Below are 27,440 nucleotides of genomic sequence, written 5' to 3'. Positions count from 1 at the left end.
TACTTGTTGCTCCTGTGGGAGCACTGAATCAGCAGATCAGTGTTTTTAGAAATACTAGCTGTTGCTATCATCCTTTAGCCCTCTATTATAAGCATTTTTGTCCCCTCTGTAACTGCATCCTCCACATCCTACACAACAGAAAATGTACAAACATCATAACCACCTTTTCAATGAGCATTAAGAAGCAGATCAACTTGAGTTTTTAGAAAGCTCCATTCACCCTACTACATTTTGCCCATTGGACACTTTTTCTGTTAAGCCTCCTACTGAGAGGATTCCAAGAAGAATAGGAGAGGCCAGAGCACTTATGAACACAGTTGCGTGATCTTTAAAGTCTGGTGCAGATAAACCTGAGTTCTTCTGACCATACTTAAAATTGGCCATCTCCAATCTAGAATGATACAGAAATTAACACACTGGCAGAAATCAACTTTCACCATCGCCATGACAGATGTGAAAAGGTAACTGCAGCAAATTGTAAAGAAAAGCAAATTTTCTTTTGCACAAACTCAGTAAACTACTGTTTATTCTTATAACTATAATTATCTATGTGACTCTACAGTGTGTCACTGAAGTAAAAGAATGAGATACATGGGGGAGTTCAAATTAAACAGTCACTCGAGGCATTTTGTAACCACAGCCTAAGCATCTTTACAAATCCTGCTACACACAGGTACATGCAGCTCCTTTTTCACTTCAGAAATACATACATTAGTTATTCCCAGAGAACTAAACAGTTCAGAATAAACTAATAGAAACATCCCAGAAAGCATGCATGTCAGAAGTTAATGCTGGTTTCATATTGCATTAAAACCTCCAAACCCTACATCTCTATTTTACAAATGTGTAAATGTTAAACCAGTTACAGTACCGTAAATACAAAGAAAGACAGTCCTATAGAATAACCCAATGGCCTTACTGCAGAGGAAGAAGTCATACCAAGTTGAATGCTCCAATTCCAAGGTTTACTCCTCCTTCAAACTGGTAGTATGTTTCATTTTTGCTTTTGTTCCCCTGAGTCGTCTGTAGCACCTGATGACATTCCCTTGTGATGGAAAAAGGAGGGAAGGGGAAACACAACATAGAAATTACTATGATTGATGACTATGATAGATAAAAAAATATTCCTTTGTATTTTGGGGGCATTAATGCCACTCCAACTGCTTATATTAATGTTGAAGCCAAGTGTTTTCTAATAGCTTACTTGTATATTTGGTAACTTGTCCTGATTTTCAGGCCACCTTTGATGAAGTTGATCATATTTTCATCCTGGAAGAAAAAGATCAAACTGTAAAATATGGTACATTCATATTACACATAACACACACATAAAAATCCTCCAACTACATTTACATTTATTTATAAGTTAATGTTATAGGAAACACTGAAAATATTTTTCAGTCACTAGATGTGTCTCTAAGACTGACGTTAACACTTGCTCTAAGTTGTCAGGGAAACATTTCTTTGGTGCACATAACAAATTTGTAAACTGAAGAGAGAGGTGAAAAAGAAAGTCAAAGTGCTAGTTATAGCACAAATTTGCAAGGTATACAAATGAACCAAGAAAGCTCTCCACCAGATGGTGCTGCAGGAACTGTTTCAAATATTTGGAAATGGCGATTCTGACATACACAAGGATGCGTACAGAAACTGGCAGAAGACAAAATTAAAAATCCCCTGAACAGATGAAATTCCATTGCTGATCAGAAGTAACTACCTGTGTTCTCAATTTATGTGCTTACTAACCTCTAGAAAAACCAAAACAAAGCCACAATGTACTTGCCATCAAAACTAAATTCCTGAAAAGCAAGACATCATTCAACAGGATGAATTTTTTTCTCACAGAATTCACATAAAAGGGAAATGTGCTGGCATTTCAGAAATGCAAATTTAAATAGTTAAAATAGTATACACAATGTGGAAAATGAAAAACCAACAAAAAAAGGTCTCCGAAAGATCAACCAAAGGAAATACTGGCTTCCATAAAAAGATTACCATTTTAAAACTCCTCATCTCTCTTGTCTCCAAGTCTGGACACCCAGATGCAAGTGTTTCAGTACAACAATTCTATTTCCCTCTGAGTGTTTACATTTTTGTTATCATCATCATCCTAACATCAAATATAGTCAGTGAAGATGAAAAATATGGGGCAGCACAGCAATCAGAAAAGTGGGGTATTACAGTCAACAGCAATAGAGATGTGGTGTTTCAGAGAAAATATACATCTACGGATTTTTAAATTATTTTATACAGTCCTAACTCACCTCCTTCAACACCTGTTTCAAAATTCTTTTCATGGTTAAAACAGACACCACCCACCCAATAAAAATAAAGAGGGTTGCTTCCATATGGTTAGTAAAGGAGCAAGCCAGTTTCAGGAAAGACTAGCATTCCATTAATAGCAATTCCTGACACTTCTAGCCAAATCAAGTAGTTCACAAGCATTCACCAAAGGAACTTAATCTGACCTTAGTATCCTATGTGCCTCGCTTGTCTATCATAATTTATACTGGAAAAGATTATCTAAAATATAATCAATAAACACTTGTTAAACACTCACATACCTTGAAAAAGTATGACAAACAACTCCTGTTTTCAGGAATCAAGTCTCAAATTCAATTTGAAAACTCTGTAGCATGAAGTCCTTGAACCACAACCTAAGTCATTAGCACCACACAGTATAAAATACCAGATCTTTCTGTGAGCTGAATTGTTACCTCAGCAATGCTAAGCATGCCCATTTTATAAGCATTCATTACTGTATTATTTCTGACACCATGTGCACAGAGACCAAGACTGAATTGGAAATTACACGTGTGTAGCAGCTGAAGTTTTATTAGCTGGAAAACATTCTACTCATTCATGCAAAAATAACTTGCACTTTCAAACAACACACTTACTTATACTTGAAAATATTTTTATGCAGGCACTGGACATTGTCCAATGTGATGCAAATCATTTAAACATACCACTTGTATACAGGAGGTATGTTTAAAAGATGGTATGTTTATACCTTAGGGTAATACCTTGGTATCTGAATATCATCTTTGGTTATTCATACAAACAAAGAGAGAACTTTGCTGAGCAGCATAAGATTTACCATACTTTCAACCACTGCCATGAAACAACATTCACTAGCAAAAAAATTTTGGTTTAAACATCACATCTATTGTTGGAATGATGTTTTATAAGTACTAATCTCTTTCCATTACACTGTCACACAAAATGAGAAAGTGACTTTACCTGTACGAAGGTGAGAGCTGCTTTCTGTAATAAGCATTCAGCATAGCAGATTTCAGCATGCATTTCCTCTATATAAGAAAGAAAAGTTATTTAGTATCAGCAATGTCATTGTCAATACTGTCTTCTTGGGGTCAATGGGACAAACAAAATGCTGCCAAGACAAGAAAGAAAAAGAAAGAAAAGAAAAAGAAAGAAAAAGAAAGAAAGAAAAAGAAAAAAAGCAAAATTCTGCTGTTGCCATTTCAGTAACTACTGAGTAATAGCTGTAACACACAAATCCCAACAGAATTCTTCTATTTCCCTTCTTAGACAAGACATTGTCAGACCTGACCTCAGTCTATGGCAAAAGCTACTTGACATTCTGGTAGATGGTCTCCTATACTTTTCATTGATTCTAAGCTTAACAGCCCACAGCAACTCAGTCTTTCAGGCCTCCTTCCATGTCTTACAAGAAATTTCTGTAAATGAATAGTAACCCTCATGGAGGTTCAGGCTTTTCCTACATCCATTGAGACATTATGAACAGGTTTTCACCAAGTCATGCTTAACATACTGAAAGCCCCAGGCAGACTCTCTGTCTTCATGCACCACTAAAGTACATTTGATTTAGCACACATGACACAAGTTGCTCTGCACCCATGCTGCAAGACCAGCCACATGCACAAGGCTGCTGTATGTACAGTGCATACGTGGTGAGTTTGATGTGTCCAAGTATTAAAGAGGATTCTTGTGCCAGGTTAGAAAAAAATGCATACTTGACTCTGCCTGAATCAGAAATAGGAGATCAGCATTTTCAGAGCCATGAACAATGTACTGATACCATTTCCCAAAACACCTTAAGGCAAAACAGACAAGCATAAAACTTGTTAATATATTCAGATTCCAATGCAACTAATGACAAGGACGTACTCCTCCACATCAATGGTTCTTAAACTTTTGGGAGCTCTCTTAAATCAAAAAAAAGGAAACTTCCCTTCAGTACTATAATGTGTTGTGAAAGGCATTCCTTTCTTAATTCACGCATGCTCAGAGACAAAAAAAAATTAGCCTGAATTCTCCACTGAAGCTTTGCATTCAAATTAGAAAAGATTATATACATGGTTTGTATGTTTATTACTGTAAGACACTAGTAAAGTCACAGAGTTAAGCATATTTGTACACATTGGTAGGGGTAGTTTTGAGATTTTTTCATTTTTTTATTTTAACTGTATTATTTAACTACTTACCTTCACTCAACTGATCCACTGTCTGTTTAGAAACTAGATTGGACAAAGATTCCACCACTGTGCTTCTTTTCCTGAATCTAAATAGGTTGCGCATGGAAGAAAAGAAAGCCATATATTTCAACACAAACCTGAATTTAATAACTGGAATTATTAAAAATTTCCAACCAAAATTTACAGAGATTCTTAGCAAAATGATCTCATTTGTCAACAGTTTCAATTCTTTCAGTAGTCTAAAGACTTGTATGCCTCTAGCATAAAGAGCCTATCCAATATTAAATGCGTGCTTGTAACTTAAATTAATCTGTGTTAATGTACAACAGCTTCAAACCCACTGCCACTCACCAGCCACAGAGGTGTCTCTGATGCTGGGCAAGACACTTCAAGTTCAACTTCAAAGTTTTATGAATTGCTTTTTTCTTTTTCTTAAACTTGCACTCAGAATTAGAATAAAAAAATGAAAAGGAGCTCTGTTTCCAACAAAAATGCTTCAGTATTTTATGGTGGTTTATGCCAGATAAAATGTCAAAACAATCACACACTACTTCCAAGAGATCTCAACAGCACATTTTAATTCCAAAAATTAATTTTTGACAAAAAATTACAAACAACTCAACTTTATGAAGAAGCTTGAGAAACAATTCTATATTCAGAAAATGAATACACTCTATGGAGTGACTCAGGGAGTCACTGATTATAAATACTAAGCATTAGCTTATTATTTTTGTTTACACTACACATTGACAATTGTGGGATCCTGAGAAGAATATTATGCAGATACAGATTAACATAATGTATACAAGAAAAGAGTCAATTAAAGTACATGTAGTTATGGTAATCCTTCAACTTTGAACATTTAATTGCCTTTCTCTTGCATTTTTACAAGTTTTGCAACAGACTAGACCAGAGTTCTCATGAATTAAAGTTTACATCCTGCAGAGATGACATCCTGTACTGCAGCTGTCTAGACTAGAGGGACATCTAATCTTCAGAGACACTAAACAACATAGTTCAGATGAAACTGCAAAGTGATAGCACACCCAAAAAAGATGCAGAAACTGCTGACCCCTTCTCTTCTTCAGATAGCATCTGATAATGTTTTTTCATTTCTTTTCTTTTTTGCCATGGCTAAGACAATGATGTTAAATGTCTAAACTAATATTTGGCAGTCATTTTTTGGGAGATCATTGTGATAAAATGTAGACTACCCAATATGATGAAGAACCAGCAAAGCAGAAATAATTTCTATTTTTGTCAGAGGTTTGTTTAAACTTTAGCTTTCACAACCCATTTTCTAAAGGTTTTTTTTTCTGTAAAAAAAGGAAGACCAGAAGCAAAATGTTCAGTCCATATAATTTCTGATGTGAGCAACAGAAATTGCTCTTAAAATCGTTAATTTTAAGGTAAGCTAAACACATTTGTAACAACAACAAAAAAATCTTAATTGGTTTTCAGCAGAAACCTTAGTACAAACTTAATTGTATTAGACTATTGGTTCAACCTTTGGAAACAACATTTTAAAGAAGACTGTTCTCATGCTAAGAGGGGAAAATTCAAAATATAGGCCTTTAAACTTTTGGAAAAACAAGAAGTCACAGCTGTCACTGGCTCAGAGAGTTCAAAATGTCAGCTTATGTGCAGGTCTACACAGTGAAAGAACCATTTAACTAACTGTAGTGGCTATTAATACCCTCACAGGACAAGCCTGTTGTTGCCACAACACCATGTAGAAAAATACCCTCATCAGTAATAACTGTGTAGTGGGACTTACTCCACCTTTACAAAGTAAGACCACTCTCATACAGACAAGAGTCTGTTTTTAAAATGTACAGAGAACTGGGGTATTTCACAAATAAGACTTTTTGGATTTAGTATCTCATAGCGGTTGGGATTACTTGGGCTTACCTTTGGCAGGTTTGCAAAGCATCCTTCATTGTAGAAATTCCCATTTGTATATCCTGTTGTTCAAAGGTCATTGCAGCTTGCATAACTAAAATAGTGCTGTATCCAAGTGCGTGGTACATACTATCTTTGGACCTAGGGAAGACACGAATCTTGTGCATTTAAGCAACACTTTACATTGTAAAACAAAATTAAATGCAGAGGCACTTGTATTAATTTGTGAAAAGACAAAAGAATTAAGCAGGAAAGTAACAGATCTGAGAATATAACCTATAACTGTTTATTGAATAACTGGGACTTAAATAGCCTTGAACAGACACCATTTTAGCTCACTTTCTCAACTTGTTAGAGAGAGCTCACATCTTGTGAGTTTGTATTAGATAAGGATAATAAACTTCTGAGTGAGACTTCAAAAACAACCTGTCCTGAGTTTTATTCTCCCTGACCTTGGAGCAAGAAAGATCCTGGTATTCCAACAGTAATATCATCTTCCAATGAGCTTAACTACAGCTAATTCTAAGAGATAATATCCCTGGCCTACTACCTTCCTCACATGAGCTCTCCAGAGCACTAAAAGCAAACACTTGATAGCTGTGTCATCCTTTTGATGTTTCATTTAAAGCTATCCTTGAGCTTGTTCATACAACACATCACCAACACATCACTCTTATTCCACTCTTACTAGCAACAAACTGCAGAGGGAGAACATTACTCCAGTCTATTAACATGAGCTACATATCCCTCTTGCCAACACATCCCTCAATACCACCTGCTCCTTTCAGACACAGACAAGAGAAAAATGGATGGGATTCAGATCCCACTCCTGAAGATCAGCCACTCAGACTGCCTCCCCATGAAGTCACAGATAAGACAGGTTTCACCTGTGAACTTCTCCATATTCTTTAATTCCCTACATCTGCACTGCCATGCTTTTCTTCTCAGGGGAGGAAAGGCAACAGAGGACCAAGGAAAATAGTCAGAACATAAAAAGATAAGCTTAAAAATAAGCACCAGACTCAAACATAATATAAAACATAACCAAAAGACTATTCTGGAGCTTTGTTCCAGCTTTTCTGTATTGTCAAAAGCAGTTTCCTTGTACAAATTATTTGATCAAAGATGCATTGAATAAGGTCTTGCTCCCCAGCCTCTTCCCTCTGTGTGAGTAAAGACAGCTTGAGCGATCAACTCTAACATAACAGTGCAGTGCTTCATACACAGTTTTTGAGATTGTTTTAATGACCCAAAAAAAAAATTAAAAAAAACCCCACAAATATGGATAATGCTTTTGGAAAAAAGATAATAAATTAAAACTACTATCTTCAGATGCTTTAAATTAATCTTCAGGTACAAAGCACTGTCTGTTTACAACAACTTTGGGAAATAACTGAATCTCACCATGGACGAAGTAGTTCCAGCGCTTCAGAGAATTTATTGTTTAGAAATAAGTTCAGTGCCATTGAACATTCTTCCAGAGCACACTTGAGATCCATCTTGGATGCCCTAAAAAACAGATTCTTAGTTTATTCAAACAGTAAACATCAACAAAAATTTAAAAATTTCTTTTCTTATGTAACACAGAAGGTCTTTTGTAGTGATTTCATTTTCAAAGTTTAATTTTTCAAAACCAAAGCATATGCTTAACACTTTATCTGTGTAACACAGGTGCACCCTCTGCTTATTTAAGCGATGTTTATAGCTTTGTGTTCCTAATCTTACCAGAGAAATTCTCAAAATTTATCATAGTGTCCAAGCTCTCAATCTTTCCCATCAGTACAACCTGCTGTTTCATGTCTGAAACATGCTGTTTCAGACTCTCTATTCATATCAGACTCTCAAAAGAGGTCACAAGATAATATTTTCATCAGAAAAAGCAGTAAACAGACACTCATTCAGCAAACAGGTATACAGGACAAACAATCCTGACAGAAACCTATAGCTATGCCAACAGCTTTTGTTTGTCCTAATTCACTTCAAGTAAAAGCACTTGCACTTGCTTAAGCAGAAGCCATCTCAACAAACCCATGCTTCGGCCAGTTCTGCCTGAAATACTCAGGAGCACCCACAAATTATTCTGTGGGCCAGACCTGGGAAAAAGTGACAATCATGATATTAACATACAGCTAGAAGCTACACAGCCATCAATGTGCACAGATGGATCTGGAAAAGATAATCTCTCTACAGCTTTAAAACAACAGGTTTAAACTAGATAATGGGCTTTCTCCAAGTACGGTTAAGCAGTGGTAAGCAACAGATCATGTCAATGAGATAAATATTTAAGTACTGACCAGAAGTGAAGAACTCTAAAGGAGGAATTTAAGAAGAGAACAACAGAGGAGCACAGCTGCTCTAAGTCTAATAGTAACACACACACACAAAACAAAGAGTGGGGTGGACAGGAAAATATGACTGGACAGGGGGAAAAAAAGCCCTTCAAAGAACAGTGCTAAAATGGCTTATAAAGGCCACAATTTTTGCTTATAAAGACCAAAATTTTTTTAAACCATTCTATTTTATTAACTAGCTCCAGGAATACCATCTGCTAGCAAAAACATTCCAAATAAGTGTTTTTTAACTAGATTTAAAGGCTGATTTTTTTTCCTAGTACACAAGAAAGGACCTGACTTAGTCCCTTAATAACACATCATCCCTACCCCCTGTGTATTCCCACACTTTTATATCTTCTTTTCACATTTGTGTCTAATGAAACTCTTTCACTTGGTCCATGCCTATTTAGATTACTCAATCCATTTGCTCTGCCTTTCCTGCTAGGTAGAAGGGGTTAGTTGCTTCCAAAAGTTTTACAAGATTAAAAAAAACTGGTGGGAGGAGAGTTGGTGAGGGAATTTTTCCCTCCCTTAAATTGACACTGGTTGTCTTTAGTGGCAAAATAAAAAAAAATACTACCACATCACTAACTGAAGCTCATATCTACTAGACACCAAGAATGAGTTTTTATTTTTTCATACTTGCACACTACAATTCTTTTGTGAATAGCACTGAAGCAGTGGCCTGTTGCAGGTCTCTTCCCAAACAAATGCCAGGGTCAGTACTAAAGTGTGTGGAATCTTCAAAATTACAGCAGACAAATGGCCCTTTTGGTCCTCTCCTCCTTACAGGCACAGTTACTAACTTTGCAGTGGGCCAAGAGTTCTGTCAACTATGGGAACAGAAAAACGCCACGTGAGGCAATTTTCTGCTTCACAGGCCGTGGAGAATACAAACAGTGATCTGAAGTCAAGAGAGGGAAGAGAACGGCAATGTATGTATAACCATACAGTTCATAAAACAATCTGAAGAAAGGCAGACCACTGGTAACTACAGGTAATTTAACAACTAACTGATGACCGCCTTAAACACTAAGTTGCAAAGTACTGGTGTTCAGCCTCAAAACACCATGCATATCACATAAGAAGCATCAGCAGAGAAATAATATCATAGTACTCCACCACTGTAGCACTTCTCCAAAGGCAATTACCAAGATCTACATTTTGTTTTCAAAACTGCTTTACTATGCTTTACTAAGCCTCATCCTAGTGAACAGAAATATGTTCTCTCTACTTTTAAGTTGTAAATCTGCACACTTCCAACTCTGCAATCAGAAACTGCTGGAACTTCCACTGGACAGAAAATCCAATCTTTCTTTAATTTAACACACCCATGGACATGACAGCATTTTAGCTGCAGGTGTGGATGGTTTGCTATCGGGCTCCCAAATCCCATTACACCACCAGCTCGAGCACCACCACAGTATATATCAGTATTTGCTAACTGATCCCATAAACCAGGGTCCTTGCACAACTTGGCATCACAACAAAACCATATTTTCCCAATTAAATGGCTAAGCAGCATATCTCTCCAGCACCTGGCTATCACATTTTTTCCCTCTATTACAGACTAGTTCCCCTGATGCCGCCTAGATGTAACCAAAGTCTGCAAATAATGCAAACAGTATTCCTTAAGATATGTATTTAATGTTCCCAGCATCAAGCATGCTTATGGAGTTACTCTGCCACTTCAGACATAAAACTTGGGAAGCTAGTTTTCTCAAACTGTTATTTCTGGTAAGTGAATCACATTCTCTACCAGAAAATTCCTCATTCCTGTTTCATTATTCTTCACATATATTTTCTAATGCTTTCCTACATGCTGCAGCAGAAGAACATAACCAGAAGGATTTGTTTCAACTCAGATTCATAGCTTGATAGCAGAATAGTCAGAAGAAAGGAGCACACTGACTCAGAATCAACTTGGTTATCTTTGCTGGCATTTCTATGCAGAGGCTCAGAATAAACATATTTCCTCTCCCACTCCCGAATCATTACAAACCAATTTCTACTGCAATTACCAGACTGGCAAACAGTTCAGTCAGTAATGCTGACTCACACTCTCTTTCCAACTCATGTTGTTTTCCTTTTATCTTATTTTTTCCCCTATCTCCACATAGTTTTCCTGGAATGGACAGAAATTTACTACATTTTCGCACATTAGATGAAAATATTCTTTAATTTACCCTAGAGCAGATGTAAGCTAACACTGCTTCAGTGATATTATGGATTTTACATCTAGAGATATTACTATGGATTTTACAGCTGATGTCATGGTTTAACCCAGCTGACAGTCAAGCCCCATGCAACAGCTTACTCACTCCCCCAGCAGTGGGATCAGGGAGAGAACTGGAAGGGTAAAAGCTAGAAAACTCATGGGCTGAGATTAAGACAGTTTAATAGGGAAAGCAAAAGCTACACACACAAGCAAAGCAAAACAAGGAAGTAATTTAGAGCTTTCCATGGGCAGGCAGGTATTCAGACATCTCCAGGATAGCAGGGGGCCCTATCACAGATAACAGTGACTTGAGAAGACAAACACCATGACTACTAATGTCCACCCTCCCTCCTTCTTCCCCCAACTTTATATACTGAGCATGATGTCATATGGTATAGAATATCCCTTTGGGGCCCAATTTGGGTCACCTGCCCCTGCTGTGTCTCTTTCCAATCTCCCACATACATGCAGTGTCCTTGCCAGCGTCACTAAATGAAAAGGAGAAAAGGCCTTGGCTGTGGGTAAGCCCTGATCAGCAATAACAAAAATATCTCCATACTATCAACACTATGTTCAGCACAAATCCAATCCCATACCTGCCACTGTGAAAAAGGTTAACTCTACCCAGCCAAAACTAACACTTATCCACCCCTTACTCCATACCCTTCATGTCACACCAAGTGTCACACTTCCCAATATCCCAACACCTTCCCTATTTAGCTGTTTTGATAGATACAGAGGCAGACATCATTCCCCTAGTCTGTGGATGTTGTTAAATGTTCATGAAATGTCCACAAAAAAAAAAAATTATTGAATCCATGAAGTCTCTAGCTTCGTCCTTCACCTTTGGAAACAGCCTTTTGTCTTAAGTTGCAAACACAAGAAGTGGCCGGGGTGTGTATTCTATTGCCAGCTGTTAGAAGTGGGGCAGCTATCTTCTGTTAATTGGGCCTCTTGTCAAAAACAGGTGGGGCAGTTTTCTTTATCTTTTCCACAATCCATCTCTACTCCAGGATGATATCTTCTGTTAATGGGCCATTGAGTGTCACTGCATGACTGATAAAGTTACATCATCTCCCACTGGGAGATGTTCTGCCCAGGGGGAGGAGCCAATTATTCCTACCTGATTTGGAATACCACAGGCAGTCTCTTCCCACTGGATTCCCACAGGAAGACCAGGCCCATCTACACTGCCACTGGACCTTCAGAGGAAACCTATACCCTCCTACAGGATCACATCTGTCACTCCAGGAGGACTGCAGCCACCACTTAACGAGATTGCTACCAAGACCCTGACCAACAGGGTGTCAGTTTGTATTCTGACTCTGTCAGTGCTGTTTTATATTACTGCATTTTTATTTTTGTGGTTTTTTTATTTTTCCTAATAAAGAACTGTTATTCCTACTCCCATATCTTTGCCTAAGAGCCCCTTAATATCAAAACCATAAAAATTCAGAAGGAGGGGGTTTACATTTTCCATTTCAAGAGAGGTTCCTGCCTTCCTTAGTAGATACCTGTCTTTTCAAACCGAGACAACCAGGCAGAGATGTTTTGCTACAACTTAGCAGCCCAGATGGGTTTACCCCTGTGCTGCCAGTTACTCTGCTTCCACTGCTGCCACCACTCCCATAGGGCCATCACCCATGAACCAGTACAGAGGTAAAAAAAAAAAAAAAGAGCATTTGCCATTTCTCTCCTTCAGCAATGTCTAAGGCCAGCTGGATAGCTTTTGTAGTATGCGGTGTGAGATAATTCATGCTTATATGAAATATATATGAAATAAAGTTGTAAAAAAAATTCTGTATGTAACAAAAATCCAAAATCTCCTGACACTCAGGAGACAGACTGCCAGACTGAAATTGTGAAACTCCAGATGGCAGTAAGGAAAGAAAGCCTAATTAGCAAGCAAAAGGACGTGGCCGGTGTGGAGATGGGCCTTTCCCAGGACTATCTGGAGAACACCCAAGAGTGATGAACACTTGATAAGTATCTTCAGTCAGAAACATTCATCTGAATACCTGATTCCCATAACTCAACATCAACGCCCACCACCTCCCAGAAACAGCATTGTCCAGCCCTGCACAGAGAAAAGAGACTTCATGCATATGCGGAGCAACAAAAGAATAGGTGCACCTCTGCCTCAGGCAGAAAAATCTGTATAAAACCAGCCCCAAAAAGGACGGCATTTGTGAACAGAGGGGATCCGATGTAATAGAGGTTGAATCAGTGTTCACCCAGTGCCAATCCCGGGCTCGATGCTGTCTCTTTGACGTGGCTATCAAGGTCCTCTTTCGCTATTATTATTAATTTGGCTTTCTTGCTGATCATTTATAACAGCTTTCAACTCTGCTTATTTACTCAATTCATGTCCTCCTCCAGCAATTTCTGTGACTTGTCATTAGGGACTCCATACAGCTGCTTTCCCACAAGACAGAAGGATTTATCAGTACTGACAAGGCATATTGCTTCTCAGTTTCTGGGAGTTTATATACTGGGGCCTCTTCAGCACAAGCCTGGTGACATTCCAAAAATCTTTGCCTTCTGGCCAGTCCATGATAAATTCTAAATTTCCTGGATGACAAGGGTTTCCTATCCAAACTCTATGTGATCAATGCAACTCCTTTGCTCCCTTTGAACATCCAACTCAATGCAGGTACCTGTGGTGCCAGAAGCTGTGTGTGTCAGTACCAATCATCTCTGAAAGCTGCCAGTATCTCCTTTTCAGTTAAGAGTATAGTGGGCTTACTTCAGATCCTCTGCATGCTCAGCTCCAAAAACCTAGAGGACAACCTCAAAATTCCCCTGGTGCTTTCTGCCAGAGACTCCAGGTAGGTCCATTCTCTCCAGCTACAATAAAAAGCATATTTTTACATATGTTTAGACTGGCCCTGTTCAGACTGGCCCAAGGGCTACAGCATTAACTATTTCCTACTGGACTTGTTCAATGGCTTGTTGCTGCTCAGAGGGCTATTTGAAATATTTTTTTTTCCAGGTCACTTGATAGAGGGCTACAATCAGACTTCAAGTCGGAATGTGCATTCTACAAAATCAACACCTAAAAAGTCTTGTTTCTTTTTCTTGCTAGTTGCTGGAAACATCACTGTTATCTTAATAAATACCACTGGGATCTGACAATGTCCATCTTGACATTTGATTCCTAAAAGCTGGATCTCTGTAGTAGGTAGGTCCCTTTACCTTATTCTGTTTTATGGCAAAACCAGCTTCTAAAAGGACTGGATTACTTGCTTCGTTTTCTCAAAAATTTCTTCTGCTGTACTTTCTCACAAAATGGTATCACTAACACACAGCAGGTGTTCCAGAGCTTCACCTTGTTCCAGTCTTCACCAGTCTGTGGCAGATGATACAGTTGTGTTTCCTTCTGACTGGCAGTAGATTCCAGGTACTGTGGACACAGCTCCAAACAAAAGCAAACTGTGGCCTGCACTCAACTCCCAAAGGGACTGACAAAAACACAATAGCAGTATCAATTGTGGCACCACGTGGCTTCCTTTGATTCCAGCTCATACGGAAGTTCCAGTATATCCAGTAGACCAGGACTTAGAGGTGGTACAACTTCATTCAAGCCACAGTTTACTGTCAGCCTCCACTCTCCACTGGACTTTCATACTGTCAATACAGGGCTGTTAAACGTAAGCAAGTCTTGCTGACCACTCCTTGGCTCTCTAGGTGACAAATTAGTTTATAAATGGGAATTACAGAGTGTAGATTGTGAGACACTGCTTCTAGGGCACTGTTGTGGTGGCAACTAGCAGCTGCTGTTCTTCAGTCCCAGAACAAAAGGGATGTCTGAAAGTTCCTCAGTCTACAGGGCAGGTATACCAAAAGCCCATCAACAGCGTTTTGAATCCTTGACATACCCTCTCCTGAGAGAGTCTATGCCAAGGATGAATGGAGCCTCTGCTCCCATCAAGATAGGGTATTTCTGCCACTCATGCCAGTCAGGCTAGCCTCAGTTTCCAATACAGTCAGTGGTTTGGATCCCTCCCTACACCCCAGAAATCCAAATTGATTCTATCCCTATGCAGCTTGATGACATTGACCACCAGTGTAGTCAATGTCATCAAGCTGCATAGGGATGGAATCTATGAATTCCATCTGAAGCCTTGTACTCCTGTGGGGCTCCTATGCCAGGCCATCAAACCCACACAGTCCAATTAACCTGGTTATTTCTCTTCTCCCCCTAGGTGGAAGCAGGGCCCCTCCAATACTGGTCACAATGTTCCCCACTAATATCTTGCAGAAATGGACTTGTACTTCTCTCCATATGTTGTATTGCATTAAATAGTTTATTCAGTTGTTGTTTTGCACTGGGTTTGGTATTTTGCACTGAATAGTATATTGGTATCACATGGTTTGTTCCGTTTTCCCCACTCTCCCTCAAAGCCTCTGGGGTGGTGGTCTCTCCCCAGGTTATTCCTCTCCTCTCCCCTCCCATCACTTGTATCCCATTGGCTGTGGCCCCTCTGCTCTGCCCCCCTTCCCCTGGGTTTAAAATCTCCCACAACAAGACCCTCAGTCTCTTTTTCTCTCTCCTGGACCTCCTGGAGTTATTCCACAATAAACATGGGATGTTCGTCCTGAGGGGAAAGAGAATCTCCAGTCTTTCACTTTTTGCTCTTGTGAGATTGTGAAGGGCCTGGGGGTCCAGAGCTAGCTGGATCAGGCCCCGCAAAGGCCAGGGCCTTTGGTCAATTTTAAATCCATACAGTTAGTAGTATGATCAAACCTTTCAATCTGCCTGAAAAACTGTTCACTGGAGACTGGAGCAGCAACTTTGAGATATGGTTGTTTTTCCCTGCAATTCCCTCACCAGTTCATCTACAATCAAGGTATTCCCATCCATCCTACTTCCTTGTATCATCTCCATGGTCCTGCAGGTAAAACCGTAGGGTACCCCATGGTGTGCATATCCTTCTTGAAGGAAGAGGATACCTGCTGTCAGTTACTGAAACACAGGTTCACACAGATGGGGAGTATGACATATTCCCTCTGAATTGCTGGAGCTCTTAAATCAGTTCATTGGTTAACTTCTCCACAAATGCTATGACGGAGGAAGGAATACTGTCTTCATATTACCCAAGCTGCCAAATTGCATCAGTTGCTGTTGGTGGTACATCATCTTTCCAAATTACAGCTGTCAAGAGGTTTTATGTGCCCTTGCTGCACTCTGTAGAAATTTCTGCAACATGAGTAATTTACACAAGATTTTGTTCTGTGGGGATCTGGGCACTGTCCACATCAAAATACTTCATTTCTTGAACAGCTAATTCCCTTAGGAAGTGAGTCACTTTCTCTACTGCAGTCCATCTTCCTAAATTACATGGAATATCATCTTTATGGGGATACCTTTCCCCCTCATACTTGATAAGAATAACCTCCAGAGACTAAAGACCTGTCTTTTTGCCCATTGCTTTGTCAGAGTCTGGGTCCTTAGCAAGTGATCTCAGCCTGGCTTCTTAGCCTCTCATTCCACACTGTTGGCTCCATTGTCCCACCAGCACACTAGCCAGGCAGTAATACACTCATGGATGACTGCTGAAATCTTTTTGTGTCTCCCACAGCTCACTCAGGGATAGGGATAAAGTCATGTTTCTTCTGTCTCCTTTTCTGGTTCCTGTGATGGCCTTGATAATGGCTCTGAAAAATCACACTTGTGATGGCTCTGCTACATCATCTTCACTCTCCTTGTCATTGACTGTTTTTTGCAAAAGCATTTTGACTGGGCAATTTTCATGCACATTTCTCCTCCTTCTGTGCAAGTTCCACTGACAACAGCCCAATCTGATTCTCTGTTTCAGTGGTTTCATTGCCACAGTCAGTGGGAGTGGTGCAGTCACAGTGTCTTTCAGGTGGCTGGAGCAGCTGCAGGGCCTGTTATCATCTCACTGTCATATTTAGAGACCTTCTTTTCCTCCTGCAGGTACTAAGCAGTGTTCAACATCGTGACAGAGCAACTTTTTTCAATATTTTGCTAGTTCTTCTGGATTGTACACTTGTTCAGGAGTAAAGGTACAAGGACACTGAAGGTGCTCACTGCCCTAGGTACTGGCCCATTCAACCCCAAACACGCTGCCATTCTGAATTATCCAGCTTTTGGGCAGATCTCATGTTATTAGTCTGACCTTAAACAACACCTGAACCATATGCAACAACATGTTGGCTCCTAGCAAAAAAACCCAGGCTGGTTGCAAGGGCAGCCAAAGGATATTCAAAAATCTTTAAAATCTTGACTACCAGCCTGGAAGACAAGGAAGGAAAAAAAAGGAGAAAAAGATATAGGAAGGTGTTTCCCTCATAGGCTGTTCCTCTGAGGAACCAAATAAAACAAAAATGTAATTATTAGTTGCTCTCAGTAGGTGACTCCCAAAGCACAAAGGTGCCTGCAATCATGAATACAGACACACCAGACTGGTGACCAGCAACACCATCACATGATAAGCCTGTTGCATAAAATACACCACACAGAACATGTACTGCAAGTAAAGAATTATTTCTATAATACAGACAAAATACCACAAGTATGAGATCAAATAAGTAATTTGTAACCAGCAACTATTAAACCAATACAATGAATGTTTATAACAATTTTATTTTATTTTATCACACTCTATTCAGATATCTCCTGATCTCAACCCTTTGTGCCCCACACTGGGCACCAAAAAAGACTCATGTGGTTTAACCCCAGCTGACAGCCAAGCCCCATGCAGCTGCTCACTTACTATCACACTGGTGGGAAGGAATTGGAAGGGTAAAAGCTAGAAAACTTGTGGGCTGAGATAAAGACAATTCAATTGGGAAAACAAAAGCTGTACAAAGAAGCAAAGCAAAACAAGGAACAACTCACTGCTTCCCAGGGGCAGACAGGTGTTCAGCCATCTCCAGGAAAGTAGGGCCCCATCACACATAACGATGACATGGAAAGAAATACTGTCACTCTGAATGTCCTCCCCTTCTTCCTTCTTCCCCCCACTTTATATACTGACCATGATGTCATATGGTCTGCAATATCTCTTTGGTCAGTTTGGGTCACCTGAACCACAAAATCACATAGAATTAACTAGGTTGGAAAAGGCCTTTGAGATCAAGTCCAATCTATGAGCAAACACCACTGTGTCAGCTAGGCCATGGCACTAAAAGCCACACTCAGTCTTGATTCTTAACACCTTCAAGGGTGGTGACTCCTCCACCTTCCTGGGTGGCCCACTCCAACGCAGAGTCATTCCTTCTGTGAAGAAATTTTTCCTAATGACCAGCCTGGACCTCCCCTCATGTAACCTAAGACTATGTCCTCTTGTCGTGTCACTGGTTGCCTGTGAAAAGATACTGATCCCCACCTGGCTACAGCCTCCTTTCATGCAGTTGTAGAGAATGATAAGGTCACCCCTTTCTCAGGCTAAACAATCCCAGCTCCCTAAACCACACCTGACAGCATTTGGGCTCCAGACCTTTCATCAACTCCACTGCCCTTCTCCTAACACACTCCAGGATCTCAACATTCTTCCTAAATTGAGGGTGCCAGCACTGGACACAGCACTCGAAGTGTGTCCTCACCAGTGCCAAATACAGGGGGACAAGCCCTCCCCTGGACCTGCTGGCAACAGTGTTGCTGATACAGGCCAGGATGCCATTGGCCTTCTTGGCCAGCCAGGCAGAGCTGACTCGTGTTCAGCTGCTGTCAGTCACTTCCCTGAGGTCCATTTCTGCCTGGCCACTGTCCAGCCACTCTGCCCCATCCTGTAGTGCTGCATGGGGCACTGGCTGTTGAGGCTAAAGTGCAGGACCTGGTACTTGACCTTGTTAAACCTCATTTTGCTGCACTCAGCCCATTGATCCAGCCTGTCCAGGTCCCTCTGCAGAGCCCTCTTACCCTCCCTACAGCTCATTGATACTTGCTCCCAATTTGGTGGGATCTGTGAATTTACTGCAGACATATTTCATCTCCCCATCCAGACCATCAATAAAGATATTTAGCAAGACTGGGCCCAACACTGATCCCTGGGGGACACCACTAGTGAGCAGCCACCAGCTGGATGCAGCTCCATTCCCCTCCACTCCCTGGGCCTCACTGGCATCAGCCAGTTCTGAACCCAGTGAAAGGCACTCCTGTCCAAGCCGTGGGCTGTCAGCTTTTACAGGACAGGGCTGTGGGAAATGGTGTCAAAGGCCCTGCTGAAGTCATGATAGACAACACCACAGCCTTTCCTGCATCCACCAGCTGGTTTATCTGATCATAAAAAAAGACCAGGTTGGTAAGGCAGGACCTGCACCTCTGAAATACATGCCGGCTGTCCTTCTTATGTGCCTCCCAGCACCTCCTATGCACTCCCAGCCTCCTCACCAAGGCAGCATTACAGAAAGCAGAAAAGGCCTTGGCTGTGTGCAAGCCCTGCTCACTGGTTACAAAAGCATCTCTGTTTATCAACCAATGTTCAGCACAAACCCAAAACACAGCCCCATACCAGCCACTGTGAAGAAAGTTAATGCTACCTCAGCCAAAACCAGTATAATCTCATTCACTTCAAAATGAAATAAAAAGGAACAGAAAAATATGCTACATTGAATGTTACAGCAAGATAATAATATTATATTACAAGCAGAATAAAATGCTACTGTGTTACAGTCCTGACACTTCAGGGATATTTTTTTCCCCAACACATGTAAGTTTTTAGGTTTTCCTCTCACTACTATTTCAAACTTCTTCTAGGAAAAAAAAGAGGTTGTGAATTCCAGCAATAGTTTGTATACCTTGAGCTTGGTATTAAACTAATGGAATTATTCCAACTCAGTTGGGATATACTGTCCATAAGCAAATTAATTATTAGCAACTTTAAGAAGGTTCTTTGAACAAAGTACTTGAGACCACAACAAAAACAAAGCATAACAATACAAACTGAAAACCCCCAGACATATCGGAATACTCACTTATTAGGATAACAGTTCTCAAGATGAACACAGAACAAGAACATTTTTAATTTAAAATGTCAAAAAGTTTACAGCCTAAAGACCTTTCCTTTTTCCCCCCTCTATAGATTAATAGAAAAAGGGAGCATAACTACTAGCCTAAAACAAAGGAAAAGTCAGTGTGTTAGTATTTAAAAGTTATGTAAATACCAGTAATGAGTTAGGCAATGACATCTATGTCACAGCATCAGGGATTAGTGTAAGAGTATTCCTGAAAAGCCATTATAAAGCTAAAGTTAAACATTAACTTGGTATAGGCGGCTGTCTTTGTATTTGCTGAAGATTTAGTAAGCTTTTAACAATCACCCCAGGTGCAGTGATTTACCAACTCTTCTCTTGGAAGGGGATTCAGGAGCTAGAAATGTGAGAACCGCAGAAAAAAAAATTACCTCTAATCTACCAATGCTTTCCACCTTTTATATTAAATATTTAGGACTCAGTCCCACATCACCTTATTAACATTAGCTAGATTCAAATGTTCAAGCAACGCTTAGCATGAATAGGGATCGAAGAATTTAGTTCTTAAACTTCTAAAACATTTTGTTGTCTCTTTTTACAACACAGCTAAAATAATCAGCCTTACCTGACAATTCAAATAACATTGAATTGTCAGCAAATTTGTTTTGTTCAGCTGTTCTTATCAAAGGAAGTCTCACTACAGTTACTGAAAATGTTTGTAATGATAAGTTGGAATAAAGCAAAATTGTAAGTAATAAAGACCACAAAAAAGTGAAACTACTAATAACGACTTTAAGATAATCATAATCAGATGCAAATCTGACACAAACTAAAGGGGGAAAAATAATGTCTTCTAAAAATGCAGGGAATATGGAGAAAATGCTATTTTGAGTACAAGTATCAAGAAAACAAGATGCATTACAATTAAGAGATAATTTTCCCAGAACATAAATACTTTAGCAAACAAGTGACCCTTAACATTTAGTGAAGCTTAATCAGAAGGAAAGTATTTTAGAGACATTTACTTTTGTAAACTTAAATAAATATCACCTCATGTGTGAACTACAGTATCAACAGGTAAAGGCAGCAAGAAGCTACCATATGCAGTACTCTTCTTGAACAACATTTATGCAAGCATCTGCTGGAGTATTTACTGCCAAACTAACGATGACAAAACAGCTTTAAAATGTATTGCTCTCAGTTGGTGCTTGTCTTCTGCAGGAAGATTGTTAAGTCAAATAGTCATAATATGCTGTCAAAATCTGATACTTTCACTACATAGAATGTTTATATTCTTTCTGAAGTAGATCTTTTCCTTTGCAGCAATGAATTGGTTCAAGAAAACTCAATATTGAACCACTTATGTTTTATCATATCAAAAAGAGTAACTATCTCGTTGTCAATCTTAAACAGCCACAACATGACTTCTTAACGGGAAATAACAGTTGATCCTCAGTAGAATCTACCTCATAGCTCCATTTTCTTAGCTAGAAGGCTCTATTTTTGTACACTGCTCTACTTGAACTTTACTGATCCTTTGGAATGTTCAAGTGGTCATTTTAAAGCTTTTTACTTGATAGGATCCCTCTTCCCTCCACATACCAAGGGAACTATGTGCAGACCACACTGTGCTTTTCCCACACACCTGACCCTGTGCTGTGTACTTCCATGCCTACCTAGCATAAAATAAACTCAAATCCAGCTCTCCCATGTAGAGGTCCAAGGGCCTGCTACTAGGGCTGTAATGCTCTAGCCCTAGAGACGCCAAAGCAGGCAAAGAGAAACACCCCTCTAAGATTAGGGCGAGAACTGCCTCCCTCCCATAGGCTTTTGCAGGCACGTGTTAATGTCTTAAGTTCTATTGGTTTGTACAGTTGTTCCACCCCAGTTCAGCCCTAGTTCACCATATTTGTATATTCCGTAGAATGTTCTCCCCTCTCCTGAAACCCATTGGTCCCACTTTGCTGCAGTGTTCCACTCTTGTTACCCTACTGGTCCCCCTGGTTGTCTGTCCCTCCTCTGCACCACTTTCACCTGTTCCCATTGGTCATTGACCTTCAGATCTACCCCCTTTCCTTTTTCCCCATGTAAAAGCCTGTGCCACCCAGCCCAAGTTCGTCTTTGTCCCTGGACCCTCTCCAAAGCAATAATCAGCTTTTGGATCTCCAAACAAAGACCCATCCTTCCACTCTTTCGTCAGCCATGGTAGCAAGTGTGCTCTGGACCCCGAAAGCGGTGGTCGCTCTCAGAAGAGCCCGCTGAAGCACTCCGCTTCACTCCCAGTCTCCTTGGAAGACTTCCTCCCAGCCAACATCAAAAGCTGTACTAAAACTACAGTATCAAAGGTCACAGTTTACAGGTCACAGACATACTGAATCGTCACTTCATGTTCATGTCTTGCATAACTTTACATTGCCAAAATGCACTAGATGTCCTCTTGCCTGGTTTTAGTATAGGAAAAATCCAAAACATTTGGAAAACTGTCACCACCATATTACTACTCTTTTTTCAGACTGAAATGACCCAGACACCTTGTATTACTGCAGCAAAAGTTTGTTGCTGGCATAATTCTTTTTGCTGTGTTTTAATTTTAAACAATGCTTCAGATTAGAAGCATGTCACTAGGACAAGAAAACTAACATCCTTAATTCTGCAACATTTAAAAATCATACATTAAGGAAAAGGAAATTGTTAAGGAACAGGTTCTTTATTGTTGATTTCTGTCAGTCCTCAAACATTCAAACACTGGAAATCCTTTTATAATCTATTGTTACTTCAGTCTCAGTGAAGTGGAAAGAGTCATCCTTTACTGTGGCAGGGACACTTTATTTCTCCCTAGCTCTGTGAAATACGATACAAACCCTATATCTTTTATTTTCTTTGACTATTTTGTCTTCCACCAACATGTGTCAATTCCTCTTGTGATTCAACACCTTTTCTTCTGTAAGGTTTCACATTCTTTGAAAAAACTTTAAGTAGAAAATGTTCAAACTGTGTATCTGTGGGTAATAGGAAACATTACTACTGTGTTTATTTAAGGAAACACCAGTGAAGTATGGTTCTTAGTACCTATTTAATACTCATCCAAATAGAGGGCAGTTTGCTATGTCTGAAAAGCTTACAGGATTGCTTATCTCCTTGTGAACATTTTTTTCTGATGCTTTGTCCCTGAAATACCTATTTTAAGGCTGCATTTGATGTTTTTATATGGACATCAAGCAACTGCAAAGATTTGAAATGTCCAACAGGAACTACTTTCACAAAAAGACTAGCATAGGTCCATGTGTATTCGCTGTACCTGAGCAGTTATACAGGCAACTCAGATATTACTTCTGCTATCTGGAACTATTTCTTCAAATAACTTTCTTCGTGTTTCAAAAGCATTGGACTTCTCACCGCTAAGTTTGTAATTTGAAAAGAAAAATGGCTTTTGCATCTTATCCCTCTCATGCATCACTCATATACGAGACAATAGTAGTATTCCAGTTTCCTGTTCAGTGCTGTGCCAAAATTTAGTTTCCAACCCTTCTTAAGAGACAGTGTTAGCTGCTATCACTTCTATTAGCCATTTGCACAGACAAAGTTGCAACACAAGCCATCAAACATAAGGTGACATACTTGAAGGAGTACTACCTACCTACCACAGAGAAGTGGGTTGCACTAGTTCTCATGGCAAATGCGCAGCAAGAACATGATGAAATGAAGCAAAATAACTTGTTGCAAAATCCTGCTGAGATATTCCTTTAGGTCTACGTTTTATATTCTACATTGTTGAAGGATGGCTGAAGGTAAAACAATCCACGGACACACACAAGAAATGTTCAAAAAAAGCAAATACCTTTTTAGTTGTTTTGGATTTTCTTATACAAGGGATTACTCTCGTATCTCACAAGTGAGAAACTTCTGTATGACTTAGTTTTAAACAAATACAATCATGCACAACCTTTATGAACAATTCCTGAATCAAGTCTGAAACTAAGGAATTCTCATGAACGTGCATTATTCTGAGGGACACACGCAAGAAACTGCACACACACCTCAATCCCACACTATGCTAGAGCTGGCTTTCAGTACCTGTCTTTCAGTATCTTGTTGGACAGGTACAGGACTCAGCCTCTGAAGGGCCATTAGGCAAGCCTCATGAAGCTGAAATTTTCTTCTTTCGCCTACAGGCATGCCATGCATACCTTTCACCCAGAGAATAATTCAGAAATGCAGAATCAAACTGAGTAACCTTTCTCACAGCGGAACATTTCTTGCTGCAAAGATATTAAAGCATATTACATCCTTGACATTAAAGGGATCACAATATTTTTAAGCAGCCAATCATATCAGTTTATGAACAAAAATGATTCTTAAATCTTTTGCATTAGTTTAAAATAATCCTGGAGAAATATAAGATCACATGATCAATATTTTTTAATGAAAAGAAAAATTGCTGTGAGCTCTTTCACCATTTAATCTAAAACTCAGTGTTCAACACCACTTATAATCACATAACAGAAAAATGGCTAAATGCCCTAAGAAAAATGCTTTAAGGTATACTGCTAGGCATATGAAATGATTTGCAATTTATATAAAGCATTTCCTATCCTAGGCTAATACAAAAAGTCTGAAAACTTCAGTCAACTAGTCAGTATAATAAACAGTACCTAATTTTACCCATCCATTAGCCATACTTCCATAGCAAATTCTGCATTCATGATGGATCCACCCCTTCTTATGAGAACCATGAATTTTAGGTAAATAAAATATTTATGGTAAGCACTGAAAAAAAAATTTCTTGCCGATGCAAGGCACTCTTTATTCCTTTGAAGGCTCACTGTCTTCACTGTTCCAGAACTTCATCAATGCATGCAATATTCTGTATGCTGAACATTCATTTAAAAAACCCAACTGGAAGCAAAACTATGCACAACTGTGCTAGCCAAATTTGCAAACAGGCAGAAATTACTTTAAAAGCTCAGTATAATAAAATGTATCCAACATTCGGCAAATTTGAAAAGAAAGAAACAAAAATAATAAAAAACCCCACCAGAAAACACACAACTGACAACAAAACACCCCCTAAACAATCATTTAGTTTAAATTACATTAGGTAATGTAGCTTGGTATTCAAGCAAAACCATCAGGGTAACACACTTATTTTCACTTATTTCTCCCTTAGGACTTCCTTACACTGTATTTGAAATCTTATTCCATAGCAGCGAGAGATATACATTATTGTCATTACCCAAGCCCTTCCTTGGTGCTACCTTCCATTTGAATTTTTGGAGACAACTATCCACCCACAGAGCTGGTAATATGCACATGATGCAAACACCATGTTAGAAAGCAATTCAGTGTTGTTGCACCTCCCTCCTCAACACTACCTGACTATGAGATGGCAGCATTTAGTTAGCTGGTTATATCATTATCAGTAAATTTCTGGATCATCGCTGCAATACCAATGGACTTGCCTATACAATTCTTTGAATGATCAAGCCAACTCACCACTAGGTCATTTTCCTTCCTTTAATAGTACTGGGGGTTTTGTTTCATTGTTTTGGGGTTTTGTTTACTGTTGGGTTAGGATTTCTTAAATTATTTATTCTCCCTCCTCTTACAGTTGTGGCAAAAAAGATGACTGAGAGCAAAAAGAAACAGTACCTAGATGATATTACACATTTGTATACATAAAGAGAAAGCACTGAAAACTATTTTTCAAAAACAAACAGCTACGGAAAAGGAGTTGGAGCTCTCAAAAAAAAAACAGTGAGAAGGGAAGAGGCAACTGAGGGGAGAAAAAAAGGAGATAGCTGCTCCAATTGAAAACCAACTATTATTAAAATAATATGCACCAAAATTAGCTGAGAATGACTTCACAGTTTTTATCGATGCCTTAGCATTGTCAAAAAAAGGTGAGGCTGATAGCTTTTCAAAGGGACTGGAATTTCACTAAGAGAGGATTTTAGTTAATACATTGCTACATTAACAGATATAATGTTACATGTAATGTAACAAGGCAAGGGCAAGGATGGCAGATACAGCTCCGTCTTACAGACCAGAAGCTGGGCATAGGGGAAACCGGCTAGTATTTAGGAAAAGTGTTTTTCCTCTCTTTCTTTTTAGAACTAGAAGTCTCAGTCTTCGCTCTTCTAAACTAAACAGATTTACCTACAAGTGACAGTGTTGTATTTTAGGACTTATTACTGCTCACAGTAGCAGTAATGCTGCTGCATTTGTAATGCTGTCTTACAAATGAAATGCATTAAAAGACCACCAAACAAAAAAAAAACCTTTCTACACAAACAAAAATTTCTCCTTAGAAGTATCATCTGATCTTAAAATTTAAGTATCAGATCACCCTGTGTTATTTGCTTTACATTCTGCATGTAAGTTTTGTTGGCAATCTCCAACTTAAGAAGGCATGCGCTGGCCTGCCTTCCAGCCAGAAAGCAGGCCAGCACCCACAATGCTGCCTCATGGGAATCTAACAATTGACTACAAGAAAGTGATCAAGAGGCTTAGCTTCCAAATATTTCAATGACTGAGGGGGCAGGGACGGATGATGAGACAAGGAACTTTCCTGGTCATCTATCTTATTAAAAACATGGATTTTGCTTATCTACATATCTCTACCAATGCAGCGTCTGAACATCACAAGAAAATACTGATTGGTGTATCCTCACATACTACTCTGCAAGGCAACAAAGCAACAGAATAAGCATGAAGGAAGAAAATCTAGGCAAAATTGACCATCTGCTTGAATCTCAGGTGCCACAGGATATAGTGCCAAGATGAAGCTCATCTTGCTGGCTCACCATCAACTCACCATTGCCAACAGAGTCTACTACTCTGAAAATAACACAGGCTACAGTTCAAGCCACTTTATCTTATTTGTATTTATAAAAAAAAACACGAACATAGCCAAATGTTCCAGTTTTTGACTGATCATTATCCAGATACAGTAAACCAATAATCAATTTACTTCAAGTCAGGTGATTTTTTTATCATCTGAGAAACATCAGCAGCTTAATATGACAACAAGTTCTTAAGTTCAACAGCAGATTGCACTGCATATGGACAGGAAGAGACCCAAATTCTCAATTAGGACTCAGCCATATTGTGAAAGCAAGACATGCCAACTCCTTAGGTTACTGTTTACCCACCTGAATATACATACACAGTTCATCTGATCACTAAAATGATTACAAAATAATCCTATTTAACTCTATCAAGCCAGTCCAGCATGAATTTGACCCTAAATATATGAAAGCTTAAGAACTGCCAACAAAACAATCAGATCACAGGCATTCAGAATTGACCACAGTCTGCCTGAGAAGGCAGAAAAATCAAGTAAGTGTCAGTAAGAAAAATCAAGTAAGTGTCATTGGTTTGCAGGTAGAAGAAAAACCCGATTTCCTATTTCTATTCTAAATTTCTATTCAGTTCAAGACTAATGGAAATACACAGCAGTATAAAAGATTATCAGATTCATTTAATAGGACTCAGTGGTTAGACAGTATTTTTAGATTTAAGTTTTAACATGAGATCTTTGCAGGCAAACTGAAAATTTACTATGTTTGCATACTCCTTATCAGACTA

The 27,440-nt window shown here is 39.2% G+C and overlaps 1 protein-coding gene across 4 annotated transcripts in view; it reads right to left on the bottom strand.

The window, feature by feature from the left end:
- TTC39B (tetratricopeptide repeat domain 39B) overlaps nt 1-27,440 on the bottom strand; it is a 76,981-nt gene that overhangs the window by 16,278 nt on the left and 33,263 nt on the right. For all 4 annotated transcript variants that reach the window (XM_050986584.1, XM_030236915.2, XM_050986585.1 and 1 more), the window contains 6 exons: nt 7,767-7,871; nt 6,372-6,503; nt 4,470-4,546; nt 3,244-3,311; nt 1,205-1,269; nt 940-1,045 (listed from right to left, as the gene is read on the bottom strand). In XM_050986584.1, coding sequence (XP_050842541.1) covers nt 940-1,045; nt 1,205-1,269; nt 3,244-3,311; nt 4,470-4,546; nt 6,372-6,503; nt 7,767-7,871 — 553 coding nt within the window. The remainder of the gene's footprint in view (nt 1-939; nt 1,046-1,204; nt 1,270-3,243; nt 3,312-4,469; nt 4,547-6,371; nt 6,504-7,766; nt 7,872-27,440) is intronic.

This window comes from Serinus canaria, chromosome Z (genome assembly GCF_022539315.1).
Source record: "Serinus canaria isolate serCan28SL12 chromosome Z, serCan2020, whole genome shotgun sequence".
Classification (NCBI taxonomy): Eukaryota; Metazoa; Chordata; class Aves; order Passeriformes; family Fringillidae; genus Serinus; species Serinus canaria.
Note: the sequence above shows the minus strand (reverse complement) of the source record. Positions and strands in the feature narration are given on the sequence as shown.